The 14,211-nt window shown below is 40.5% G+C and overlaps 1 protein-coding gene across 3 annotated transcripts in view; it reads left to right on the plus strand.

The window, feature by feature from the left end:
- Positions 1-14,211, plus strand: part of PITPNM3 (PITPNM family member 3) — a 344,601-nt gene that overhangs the window by 236,336 nt on the left and 94,054 nt on the right. For all 3 annotated transcript variants that reach the window (XM_075074008.1, XM_075074009.1, XM_075074010.1), the window contains one exon: positions 11,700-11,776. In XM_075074008.1, the coding sequence (XP_074930109.1) occupies positions 11,700-11,776 (77 nt within the window). The remainder of the gene's footprint in view (positions 1-11,699; positions 11,777-14,211) is intronic.

Here is a 14,211-nt window from a genome sequence, read left to right on the forward strand (position 1 = left end):
AGAATGTACTTATTTAGTACTAATATAAAATTTGCCATGGTTTTGTTATATCCTATATGACTGTTCCAATCACAAATGGGAATATTGTTGAGCAATACTGCTGTATATACCGTATCAGTTGCAGATATTTTATCAGAATTTTTCAGGTTGGCTTGCAGCACTTTATGGCCTGCATCATGCTTCTCAGTGAAGTGAAAATCATAGGAAAAGGTGTCTCTGGGACAGTGACATGCCTAAATAGACCAACTAAATTATGACAGGCCATTCACTTGACAAAGCTAATCCAAGCATAAAGAAATGAAATCTCCTCATTCTTTTCTAAGCAATTTGTTTTGCTGTTTTCTGTCAGGCAAGATGATGAGAAAACAGTTAAATACAATGGAGAATATTTCTAATCTGCATTTGTAATTTGCACTGAATTTACTGTATCATGACAGGTAGAATGTTAATACAGTACTACATTTATAGAGATGGAAAAAGTGTGTAGGAGTGTGTGTGAGAGAGAGAATCATGTGATAAATTGCAGAATCACGTGATAAACTATGGAACTGTATGAGAAATTGCAGAGCCATGTGGTAATTTGTCATATACTTCTGACTGTCTAACCTCTCTGCCCATTAATCCATCACATCTGGCATTTACTCTGACATTTTAAACCCTGGAGCAGTTTCATACAAAACTGCAACTTTTTTTTTTAGAAATCTTTCCTCCTCTCAAATGTGGAAAGTCCCCCTTCTACCCTTCACAGGGGCACAGGCAGGGCCGGCGCTACCATTTAGGCAGCCTAGGCAATCACCTAGGGAGCCAGAATAATTAGGGGGCGGCATTTTGCCAGAGGGGGTGGCAGGCAGCTCCAGTGGAGCTGCCGCAGTGGTGCCTGCGGAGGGGTCCGGTGCTCCACGGTTCCGGTGGAGCTGCCGCAGTCGTGTCTGCAGACGGTCGGCTTGTCAGCTCCTCGTGCGGCTCCGATGGACTGCCCGCAGGCATGACTGCGGCAGCTCCACCGGTGCCGCGGAGCACCGGACCCTCCACAGGTACCGCTGCGGCAGCTCCACCGGAGCCGCGGGATCAGGACGCGGGGCGGCGAAATTGCCATCCACCTAGGGTGCTCAAACCACTAGCACCGGTCCTGGGCACAGGATGGGTGGCATGCAGCCATATACCTGATACAGCTTTTCTAGACATGTCACACAGCTTTAAACTCTGATATATCACAGGCTTGCAGAAATACAAATGAGCTTTCTGCCACTGGAAAATGAGTTGGTCCTATCTTTATAACAGGACTCAGTACTCATTTGTAACTGTGGGAGGGCCCAAGAAATGACTTTACTCTCCGGTTGTGAAATTTTCAGGGGCAGAAAAGTTTCTTAGGGCATTTTTAGACATTCATATTGCTGTTTTTGAAACCTGTACAGTTGGTAGTAATGGCACCTGGTTTTATATGTGGGGCTCAAGGGGGGAGAGAAAGCTCATTCACTCGCAGACAGAGTATAACCTGTTTTTAGAGTACCTCTAGTCTCCCTAATATGACTTATTTTATGAAAATCTTAATATATACTTAGATTATTAGTTTTCCAGGCCAGAGACTAACTGGGTTCTGTGATGGGCCACTGGAAGCCATCATAATACAAGTAAAATATAATAAAATCTATATGAAGAGTTTGTGCTGGTTCTTACCTTTACAGCATGTAAGTTCAACAATTGCCGAATCAGAATAGATTAATGATCCACATAGTCCAATATGTTCTCTAGTTGGATGCTATAGCAGAAGGCATACAAGTCTTATAAATATACCAAATTGGACTATAGGGAGATTTTTTTTTCTGACGTCTGATCTCTATGTTGGCTGAAAAAATATACAAAATTTCAGGAAGGCATTTAAACTCTCTATTGAATTCCTCTCTGAGGGTGTTCCTGTGTGCTGTTTATTCCAGAAATCAGGGCCGGCTCCAGGCATCAGCTCAGCAAGCAGGTGCTTGGGGTGGCATGTCGGGCTCTTTGGCAATTCGGCAGTGGGTCCCTTGGTCCCTCTGAGGGAAGGATCTGCCACCAAAGTGCTGCCGAAGAAGAAAGCGGCACAGTGGAGCTGCCACCGATCACGGCTTTTTTTTTTCTTCCCGCCGCTTGGAGCGGCAAAAACCCTGGAGCTGGCCCTGCCAGAAATATCCTGATACTAATGAATCATGGCACAACTTGCCTTTGTTTGGTTGGGGTATATAAATTACTGACATGTAGAACTAAAGCCTCCTACAGTTTCAAGTGTCAGAGGGGTAGCCGTGTTAGTCTGTATCTGTAAAAGCAGCAAAGAGTCCTGTGGCACCTTATAGACTAACAGACGTATTGGAGCATGAGCTTTTGTGGGATGGGTTGCATCCGACGAAGTGGGTAGTCACCCACGAAAGCTCATGCTCCAATACGTCTGTTAGTCTATAAGGTGCCAAAGGACTCTTTGCTGCTCCTACAGTTTCATTATCCATGTTCTGTGTGGGTGGGGGAGGGAATATTAGTGTATAAGTGTGTTAAAGATGCAGCTAACATGTCTTTGGAATCACATTAGTACCTGTTATGCATAGATTGTTCTTTGCCAATTAAATTGAGCCCTTGATCTTATGTTGCTTCTGTTAGTATTTGCTGTCTTGGTAATATTGCTCCAAAACCAAGACACTTGGTCTAATCTAATATAGTGGACGGGTGAGATTGGTGATTGTTGTTGGTGTCAGTAATCTAGGCTGGAAATGGGCCTGTTTGAGGGTAGGTTACATCATAACTGATTATTAATGTTGAATAAACTAGAAACTACCCCCAAGTGCCACACTCAGTCTGATTACTTCTGGACTTCAGTTGTGTCCAAAACCTAAACCTGGATTTGAAATTTACAAAGGGACTCCTACCCTTTACAATGGACTGAATACCCTCAATTTCCTTTACATTTTGTAGTACTGGAAGGCGGTGGCTTTTTTTTTTTTTTTTTTTTTTTTTTGACATACTGGACTCTAGATATCTCTCACTGGGCTGATAGATGTAAATTTGAGGCACACTGAAGTGTATCCATACTAGATCCCAGTGGATCACAAATAGAGAAACACATTGGTAGAAAAACACTTGTGATGACACAGGCTCCAAGCATGCATGTATATCTCCTCTTACCTCTGTGGACTTGGCTAATAGTGATTGCACTTGGATTTTGATACAATAGACCAAATTCTCTGCTGGTCATTGAATGTAGTTCAGTTATACTACTCGCTTATTGCTTTTAGAGGTTCAGACTGAAGCAAAGGGAATACAATAGCCTTCAAGATAACCCAGTCGTGCTTTACTGAATAATACATTTTTTAACATTTAATTTTATTTGGTATATATTAAGTTCATGTGTGAGTGGTGAAGGGGAGAACAGGTTTCTGTCAGTGAGATGAGTACAGGAGGTGTAACATGTCAAGGCTTTGAACTGTATAGGTGGTCTGAAATCTTTGTTTGAAATGTGAGCTTTAAAAAAACAAGATATTTCCACTCGTTAAATTGCTTCTGACCTAGATGTTGTAAACTCGTTAATCCCACATACTTCATAATATGCATAAAAATGTCAGCTCTTTCTCAGCTCCTCAGCAAAGATTCCATAGCTAGTGCTGTAATGAGATGCAGTCTAGTGAGTACTAGTCAATGCCCTATCGGGTAATCCTGAAAAATAATGGAGAATTATTAGAAATATTTATTGATTTACAGTTTGCAAAATAAGTGACCAGGTACATTTTTATATTGCTTTTATTTTTGCTCTTTTTATTACTTGTTCTCTTCTTTGCTGATTTACAGAATTCAGTAATTCGCAATGGGTTTTGAAGTACTGATGCGGCCTGCACAAGGCATAACATCTGAGAGTCTCACAATCTTATTATGTATTTATTCTCACAACGTCCCAGTGAAGTGAGGCAGTGCTAACATACCCATTTTACACATGGAGAACTGAAGCAAAGAGACACTAAGTGACTTGTCCAATGCCTCACACGGGGGCTGTGATAGAGCGGGAACTTGAACCCAGGGGTCCGAAGCTAGTGCCCTAACCACTGGACCATCCTTTCTCTATCATTATTCTGTATAGATTCTTATATATAACCTTCATCTCCATTGTATCTGAGCCTCTTCCGTTAGTGCATTAAGTGACATGTCTAACATCTGTTGTGAGGCTTGTGCTCATTTTCATACTCTACAGGAGGAGCATTTTGTGCATGGTGTAATGTTTTGTTTTGGTAGGACTTGTTTTTATAATTGTCCAGGCTGCTTTATATTTGTTAGAGAAGGTAGATTGAAGAAGGCAGAAGGTACTGAGGCTTGTGATGGTCTTTTCTTGCTCTGGGAATTGATTCCACACTCTCAGGCCCGACCCCTAGAAAGCTTTGTCTCCTGTACAAATGAGTTTTATGTTAGAAGATTCCATTGTGCCTGAAGTTCTTGACCATGGCTCTCATCCCGGTGCTTGAGGTCGTCTTTTAGATATCTTGGGTGCGCTTTGAAGATGAGGACAGAAATTTTGAACTTGATTAGATATTCTATGGGAAGCCAATGTAGAGATTGGAGGACAAAGTGTCTCATTAGTATGAAGCAGGATCTGATCCAACAGCTGCTGAAGTCAACGGGAGGCTTTTCATTGATTTCACTGGGCCAGGTGAGTGGTTCAGATTTTTCAAAACGCTCAGCACCCATAGCTGGGGCCAGATTTTCAAGAGAACAGTTCCCATTTAGGTACCAAAATCCATGGCCAGGTTTTCAAAAAAGCTCAGCATGTTCCATGCACCTCAGGTGCTGAAGGGTCACATTGGTAACTGCTGGCTACTGATCTCTTGAAAATCTGGCCACTCTTATAGATGTCAAAATAGGAGCTGAGATTTCTTGAAAATCTAGTATTGAAGATCTTCTCCCATCCCTGTGACTTCTCTTCTTGTTCCAAGATTTGAGAGACCTAGGGCAGTCTGTAGCTAGTTCATTTTCAGGTTTAAATTAAAAAAAATAATCATTGTCAATGTAATCTCATCTCTAACCTTCCCCCTTCACTTGCTATTAGAATGTAAGTCATTACAGTCCATTGGTTTCTGCCTCTGTATGGGATCTGATTATCTTTTTTGTTACTGTAATTTGCATAATGATGTAATTAGCATAAATTGCTATAATGATAGTATAAATAAAGACTGCCAGAAAACTGTAAAACGTTGATATCTCATCAGAAAGGTTCAGTCCTGCTAAGCCTTGTTATTATTTTACCTCATTAAAAACGCTTTCAGTAAATAATAAAACACACAATTTCCCTGTAATCAGCTTCATTTCAATGGCTAATGAAATTTCTCTGGCATTTTCTCTAGTAGGTCATGCTGTACAATCCTCTCTCCCACAGAGCTGTAACTCTTCAGTAGTACTATTGTATTGTATTGCCATCATGACAAAGAAGGAAGGCCTCCAATTGTGTAAGCCTCCATAATTTAGCCTGTACAATAAAGCCTATGTGGTCCTGAGATCTGTTGCTCGTTCAGAACCCAGGAAGAAAAGGTCCCTTCCGATGAGCCAAGTTTTTAAACTTCTTCTTTCTACACTTTTCTGTAGGTATGTATGGATTCAGAGGAGTTTATTTACTTGTTTAGATAGCAAAATGTGAAATATTTATCTGCTAAAACTAGAGCTGAATAAATAATTGATTTTTTTCCCTTCAGATTAGAGAGGCTATTAAAATAAAAAACTCAATAATAATGGGGGATTTCAACTATCCCCATATTGTCCTGAGGTGAATATGTACCCAGTCAGGATGCAGAGAGAAAATTTCTTGACATCTTAAATGACTGCTTCTTCGAGCAGCTAGTCCTGGGAATGGATGACAGGGGATGGATTGCTTGATGATTACCTGTTTTGTTCCTTCCCTCTGGGGCACCTGGCATTGGCCACAGTATACTGGGACCTTTGATCTGACCCAGTATGGCTGTTCTTATGTTCTAAGTGTGCTGGATGTTTCCGGGTTGCTAGGTTTTTTTTTTTTGTACGAACATTAATTGGCTAATCCTGACAATCCTCTGAAGAAGGAAAGCATAATTACCCCATTTTTACATATAAAGAAACCGAGATACAGAGAATAAATATCTTTGATTTGCCTGTGGCCACTCAGCATGGCAACGGCATAATCTGGAAATGGATTAGCGTTGTTCTGTCATACAGATAGATATAAAGAGTGCAGAAACCCATGTGTGGTTCCGGCAAGGGGGACAGATAATTTGTGCTACTTCCGGGTAAAGGTGAGACCTACAATTAATTCTTTCAGTCTTTTATTGGCGTTCTAGTTTCTAGTCCAATGCCAGTTCACAAGAGCATTCTGTGAGTGTTATGTATGGTCTTGCTTTTATATACACATGAAAACAAGCCTTGTGCCTGTAGTATTATGTGATGCACTCATCCTGTGTCGTCATGCTGAGAGAACACAGAGGAAATGTTGGCTGTTTAGAACTGGCAAGCTACCTTCCCCATTTGCTCTCATACTCTCTTAAAACTCTCCAGAAACATTAGAACAACCACCAGAAACCCATAACAGCAGCAGAAAATGAGAACCTACCTTAAACAGTGACTGAGTTTGTTACTTTCTCAATAATATCCTTAACTTCTACCACTTTTACAGGAAGGAAACGCTGCTCCCCTTTCAAAGCAGCAAATCCCCACAGAACAGGTGGGGCTGCAACACGGTGCTATGTGTGACGTTAGAAAGTGCACATTTTCTGTCACTGACTTTCAAAAGAGTTTCATGGTCTCCTTTCCCTCTGAGACAGATGAGAAAATGTTAGAGACTAGAGATTGTACGTTTCTACTCTCCCAGGATTTAACAGCCTTCCTCTACAAGAAAAAGAAGGTAACATAGTTAGGTTGTTGTGTTTTGTTGTTCCCCTCCCCCCCCCAGGGATGCTGAGTACTCACACCTCAAACTGAAATAATCCTCTCTTGCTTGGGTGTTGTGGTGCTTAATTAGTTTATAAAGTCACTTGAGAACCTGAAATGAAAGATGCTATGCCAGAGCCAAATGGTCTTTTAACTTTATTATGCTTTGATTGTATTGTAACGTGGCCTTTTTAATCACAAGTCTGCTATAATTTACAATGTCTCTCATCTTAAAAATAACTTACCTCTTCTCCATTCTGCTTCTAGTAAGGGAGGAGGGAAGAGCTGCAGAGCCCTGTGGTGTAATCATTAACGTCCCCTCCCATCATGTGTTGTGACTGATCTGGGTCTTCTAATACTCTCAAATCAAAGTTCCCTTTCAGCACATGGGAGGCTTTAGTGGTTTGCAAGATTTGGAACAACCATCTTGGGCAATGCTGGAGAGAAAGGAGAGTTCGGGTGATTGAAGTAAGGGCCATGAGAGGAGTAGACTGTAGGAGGAAATGAACAGGTTTAGGAGATAAAGCAGAACGTCTCTGTTCTTGTACCAGAGTTCTCTGTAGCTTATGTTCAGGCATATACCAAAGGAAATGGATTTTTCACACTTAGTTGAATGCCTGGTTGGTTCTACAGATTGTTGAGTCGCTAGACAAATAGCAAACTCTACTTACTAAGGCATCATGTCTTGAAGATTAAAATCATTTTTCACTGTTCGGATTATTTGTCTTCAAGTCAGGTGAAAATCTGTTGCTGGAAAAGTGTGAGGAGGCAGGAGAAGGGGCTGTATCAGATCATTTTCTAGGTTCAGAGACAGAAATAGGTCCCTCCTGATGTGACTGCCGCTTGAAGAGACTGAACTATCTCAAAGACTCTGTAACCTTTTGAGTCTGTGGTAATGATGAGACCCCAACTTGACTGTGCTGGCAGACTCTGGCTGAAGGGGCATAGGGTGGGGGTCTGGGCATCAATTATTTGTTAGTAATGTTTATATTAAAATAGGGAAGATGTATCATGATCAGTGGAGTGGATCAGTGTATCGTGATCAGTGAAGTGAGTAGGTCCATGTTCCCTGAAGGGACTGGTATTCACACCATTTGTTCAACTTGACCTGCATTCAGTTTCACTCTTTGCTAATGAAAAAGGGACCCCACCTTACAAGCTCTTTAAATTCTACACTGAATACTATCATACCTTAGTTTCTGTCCTCTAACTGCTTTTAAATGGCTTTTGACAAAATTTTGTGTTAGGTAAAGTTAATGTGCTGTTTTAATAACTTCAGAAGCTCCCTTTGTTGGAAGCTCTAAGAACATAGTAGCAAATATGGACATAAAATGGACTTTTAGGGTATGATAATCCCTGTATGCTGGATGGAGAACTGCCTGCCCTGCAACAGAAACCAATATAGTACATCCCAGTATATTAATGTCGTGTCAAACAGTCAGTAGAATTCACCAAGTAGAGACAACAATGAGTCAAGATAATTTTAATTATTTGTTCTCCAAAGTACTTTAAGAAATGGATGCTGTTTCTTTTCCTTCTTTCCGTTGGAGGAAACAGGCAGTCAGCACAGGGCAGAGAAAATCTAGTCAGAACTATGGAAAGAGTTTGGAGTATCTGAAGGTCCCTGCTTTGGCTACTTCTGCAGCTGCACCTTAACACCTACAGTCTCTGGCTGGTTGCTCTCTGCAGTTTTATCCCAAGCTCACAAGGCAGGGAAGGGATCTGAGATTCCTCTGTGTGTGTGCAGGGGGGCAGGATTGGAACAGGTGGATCTTTTCTTCACGAAGCTTGACTGATCACGTCTGATGCCTATGTCTCCTTACTGCCATAAAACACAGTAGGGTGGAGTGTCTCTTAATGTCAGCAAGTGGTTGGCCCCAGGTATAAATGTGACAATCAAGCTGACAACAGAGCTAATCAAATCCCATCCTACAACCGTTTCCTAGGTAACCAACACACATAGCTAGAGAAAAGTGCTGAAACACTGTGCGTGGAGACCAGAGTGAGCCTTGGCAGCTATACTTTTAAATGCTTTTAAAAGTAGTGCAGAAAAGCAGCCCCCAAAATGGACAATGTGATACTCCATTTATCCTTACTGGGTTTGCTCATGGGGAAGGAATTCTTCATGTGAGACACTCTTTTCACGTGGGCTTGAGGGGTTTGTTTCCCCTAGCCTTAACAGTAGAGACCCATTCATGTCCACCTATCATCACTGTCACAAATGTTCTTCCATCCTTAATATATTGCTACCCAGGCAACCTGTTTGTGATGGAGTCAGCCGTGGGCCCTTCAGAAGGAGAGGATGAATGCAATAGTCATTGAGGCCCTTGGTATATATTTGTCTGTCTTTTTTTCTCTCCTTTTCCTCCTTCCATTGTGGTTGCTAGATGGAAAGACATTTCCTGATGCTCTGAGCAGTGTGAGATTTTTTTCCTCTTCCTCAGCAAGGCTTCACAAGCTGGTTGTTTCCCCCCACGCCTAAATGTTCAGACTTTCTTTATCCATGGGAACAGTGTAAACAGTTTCTCCAATCCACGATGTGAAACCATAGGGTGTCTGCAGATTTGTGTCCTGCTTGCCTGGCCACCAAAATAGATTCCTTTCCTTTTAGAACATGCATTTGGGGCTCCTCTAAAAATGGAAAGTTGGGCAGATTTAAATTTCAGTTGAGTCAATAATATGTAGAAAACCCCATTTCTATAGACTTTTGTACTCTCAATTCATTTGATTAAAACACACAGTCTGTTAATGTAGCTTCTGAGATCTGTTCCCTAACCTGAAGGGTTTTATTAAGCTAAGAACGAAAATGATTTGCACATGATCAGCAAGGATTCTCTCTGTTACAGCGGGGAAAAAATGAGGATTAAATTTAGATTTACCCATACCAATGTTGTCATCTACCTGCAGTACAGATGGATTACAGGATGATTACAGGAGACCCATCTAATACTGCGAATTTACATTGTCTGAGAATCTGTTTTGATCACAGAGATTTACAAGTTTTGTCCCTTAATGTCTGAGAACAGAAATAGTGCAACTTTGCTGCAAAAGCACCATTTCAATAATAATTTCAGCACATCTGCAGCAAACACGGTCATTACGGCATGGATGGAGGTATACTGCATAATGCAGCTTACTTACTGGTCTGTCACTTGTGGAATATGTGAACAAAAGAGTTGTTGTGTAAGATTACACCAATGGTCCATCTAGTGTTTTCTCTCTCCTTGAAAGCAGAAAGTATATAGAGGAAACTACAAGAAATCCAGTAATGGACATTTATGGAATAACTTGCCACAAGGGAAGTTTCTTCCTGACCACAGCAAGTTAGTGATTGGTGTATGCCCTGAAGCATGAAGGTTTACATAGAAAACAAACCAGAAAACTCTTCAATTTCACTTTTTTTAATAAATTGGATGGTGAATAAGCATTTAGATAACTATCTATTATTAAACCTCTAGGCTCCTAATCACATTCAGATACATTTATATAATGTGTGTCCATGTCAAAAAGTACATTAAGTTGTTGGTTTTCTCTTTGTGATTGGATTTTTTTGTATCTGACTCTGATACTAGACTATAACTGGATTCACTGCTCTTCTGTTAGGTAGTAAGTGTTAAAGCTGTATAGGCAAATTAGGGGAACAAATATTCCAGGGATGCTGTATCCAGACCTCAGCCCCTTTACTTACAAATGTGACAAGTTTTTCTTCATGTCGTATAAATCTTTCGCCTTTAACTAATTGTCTTTTACCCCTGTAGGTTAAATAAGACATGAGAGAAACTATCTTCTATAAAATATGTCATGGTTGATATCAATAATCTGTGCTTGTTGACATTAATGGCATTATGGCCCTCATCTGAAGCCAGTGGAGAGCCTTCCCATTATTATTGTTTCCAACACAGTAGCGTCTAAGTAGTTCTCTAACAGAATTCAGGGCCCTATTGGGCTAGGTGCTATAGAAAAGCACAATGAGAGACAGTCCCTGCCCTATGAAGCTTACAAGCTGAATTGATGAGACATACAAGGTGGGAGAAAGGCAGTAATATTATATGGGAAACTGAGGCACGGAAAGATTACCTGACTTGCCCAAGGTCAAACAGGAGGTCTAGTGGGCTCTTCAGTCTAGCAGAGAAAAGTATAACAATCCAATGACTGGAAATTAAAGCTAGATGAATTCAAATGGAAAATAAAGTGTACATTTTTAATAGTGAGAGTAATGAACCATTAGAACAACTTACCAAGGGTCATGGAGGATTCTACATCATTGAACATTTTAAAATCAAGATTGGCTGTTCTAAAAGCTCTTATTTAGGAATTATTGTGGGGATATTATATGGCCTGTGTTACAAAGGAGATTAGTCTACCTGATCACAATGGTCCATTCCGACCTTGGCATCTCTGAAATCTATGGCACAGCCAGGAACCAAACTCAGCTCTCTGAGTCCCAGTCCAATGCCATAACCAAAAGACCATCCTTTCTTTCTGACTTCAGAGTGCATTGGATCACGTCCTGTATAAGAGCTAAGCGTTCTTATAAGAATGAAAGATTCTTTTGGATGTGGAACTGCAAGACATCTAGTCCATGCTTCTGGTTGATCACAGGATTCCCAACAGAAATGTTTCAAATTTAAAACCAGACTAAATGTCTTGTCTACACATGGAGCTATTCAGGAATAGCTATTGCACTTTAAATCTGAATTAACTTGTAGATAAGCCATTAGTGACTCATCTCTACAGATCTCTTTAGACAATCAGATAGCCAAATGCTAAAGTGCTAAGTTTTTTGTTTTTCTCCCTTGCAGGTGAATTATATAGAGCCTCTTTGAGAAAACAAAGATTCCCTGCACAAGGCAGCATTGAAATACATGAGGACAATGAGGTGAGATGCTTTCCTGCAATATAGCTTTGTTGATTTCCTGAATCTGAAGACTAGATGCAGAAATAAGTGTTGATTACAAAAGTCTAAGTAACCCAGTTACATCAATACTTCTATCTGAATGTTCCTGAGAACCATATTCTATTACAGCTATTTTATGTATTTGTTACGCTTTATACATTCATTAATAATTGCACCTCCACACCCTCTAGGTGCTTTTGGCACAAATATAACATCCATCAGTATCCACAAATGGAGCCACCTGTACCCATCCCCACAACTTACTATACCAACTAAAATCAATCTTTCCCACAAACATCAACACATCACACTTTCTTCCCCAAAGGTCTGTCTGCTTTGCAACATTCCATGAAGGTCAACATGTCCAGATTATTTGGGGACAAAAGGGAGTGAGTGTCAAGTGAGGGACCCTCCTGGAAAATGTCCTGCCAGATGGCCTTGTAAACCAAGGGTTGTCCAGAGCACATGCTTCTGCTCTTGCAGCTATGACACAATCGAATGGCGGGAGGGAGTCTTTCATGAAGGCAGGTCCTTAGGTCAGTTAAGACTTTTATCAAGGTGATATAATGCTGTCTTTATATCAAGATGGATTTTCGGAGTAAAAAATCAGAGTTTAACAGCATCAGTGTGTTGAGCACTACCTGGGTCAAACTCTGCCCCTCTACTTAATACTAGGTAGCTCTTTATTCTACAGATGGCCTTGCTGATACTAGGTCTGCTTGCAAAATCAAGTACCACCTGACATTAACAAAAGTATCAGAATCTAGCCCCTTTTAACTCTAATTGCAACAACTCATCACTCTATGACCATGACTCCATCTAGAGAATTCCATTTTCAAAGCACTTTGTCCAAACCTGTCCCAAAGTTTCAAATTGTCTGAGCGCTGAGAACATATTGATGGAGTTATAAGTGCTTTTGATGGCTCAGTGCATCCTTTCTCCCATCTAATAGGTGCACGTGCAGTCACTGGAAATCATAAAAAAAGAACGAGGAGTGCTTGTGGCACCTTAGAGACCAACACATTTATTTGAGCATAAGCTTTCGTGGGCTCAAACCTGCTCCATCAGATGCATGCAGTGGAAGATATAGTAGGAAAATATATATACACAGACGACATGAAAAAATGGGTGTTGTCATACCAACTGTAAGCTTGGCTGAAAAACAGACACATTTTCCAAAGGGAGATTACCAAGTCCATTTAGAGCCACAATGTAAAGACCTATGTTGAAGAGCAGATTTAATAAAAGTCTCAGTAGCAGTAATAGAACATAAATTTGGTTTCTAGAAGAAAGAACAGAAACTGAGCAAATGAACAACTCTCTCTCTAGAAGTTTTTAGCTAGCCAGAGTCTATCTGTCCACACAGTAGTTACAGTACAGATGTCAGTAGTGCAAACTTCACCACTCTTACCCAGCCTGACCCAAAGCTCATTGAAGTCAGTCGTTCCACTGACTCTAGTGTATTTTTGTTGAGTCTCTGTAAGCTTAGAAGGACCACCTCTAGGCATGAATGCAGTTCATTCTGAGACATAGTTCATTCATTGGCTGAGGCTGCCAAGAAGTTTGCCCGTTTTAAATCGATTTGTAAGTTGCTTTTGTGATCATAGGAATGGGACTGAGTCCATTAACTCACTTCCCATATTCCATCTGATGACAATGACTTTCTGTCCCTACTGACCTGGCTTGGATTTTAAGTGGTAACCTAGATGCTGCAACCTGTTCCTCGAGCTTTCTAATCCCTCAAACAGCCTTCTGCAGTGCCAGCTGATCAAAGAGAGAGAATTTAGTGTTGGCTGTGGAAGGAGGTAATCCTGTCCTTCGAGCAAAATTAGTTTCTATATTAGTAAATCGCATAAAGAACATTTGGGGGGAAAAAACTGAATTAGAAAAAGAATAGAACCTTATTAATGTTCACTTGGGTGATCAGCAAATTCTTAACAATAAACATGACAATAAGTGTTCTACTCAGTGAAGATTCTATAGCAGATCATTTAGTGGGTATGTCATTACTAAGATCTCATTTATTTTTAAAAAATATAATTTACTCCATTTAATAGAGTGATCTTGACAATTACAAGCCAGTAAGCCTGACTTCAGTACCGGGCAAACTGGTTGAAACAATAGTAAATAATAAAATTGTCAGACACATAGATGAACATAATTGTTGGGGAAAAGTCAATGTGTTTTTTGTAAAGGGAAATCATGCCTCACTAATCTACTAGAATTCTTTGAGGGGGTCAACAAGCATGTGGACAAGGAGGATATAATGTATTTAGATTTTCAGAAAGCCTTTGACAAGCTCCCTCACCAAAGGCTCTTAAGCAAAGTAAGCTGTCATGAGATAAGAGGGAAGGTCTTGATCGGTAACTGGTTAAAAGATAGAAAACAAAATGTAGGAGGAAATGGTCAGTTTTCAC

Source organism: Chelonoidis abingdonii, chromosome 20 (genome assembly GCF_003597395.2).
Source record: "Chelonoidis abingdonii isolate Lonesome George chromosome 20, CheloAbing_2.0, whole genome shotgun sequence".
Classification (NCBI taxonomy): Eukaryota; Metazoa; Chordata; order Testudines; family Testudinidae; genus Chelonoidis; species Chelonoidis abingdonii.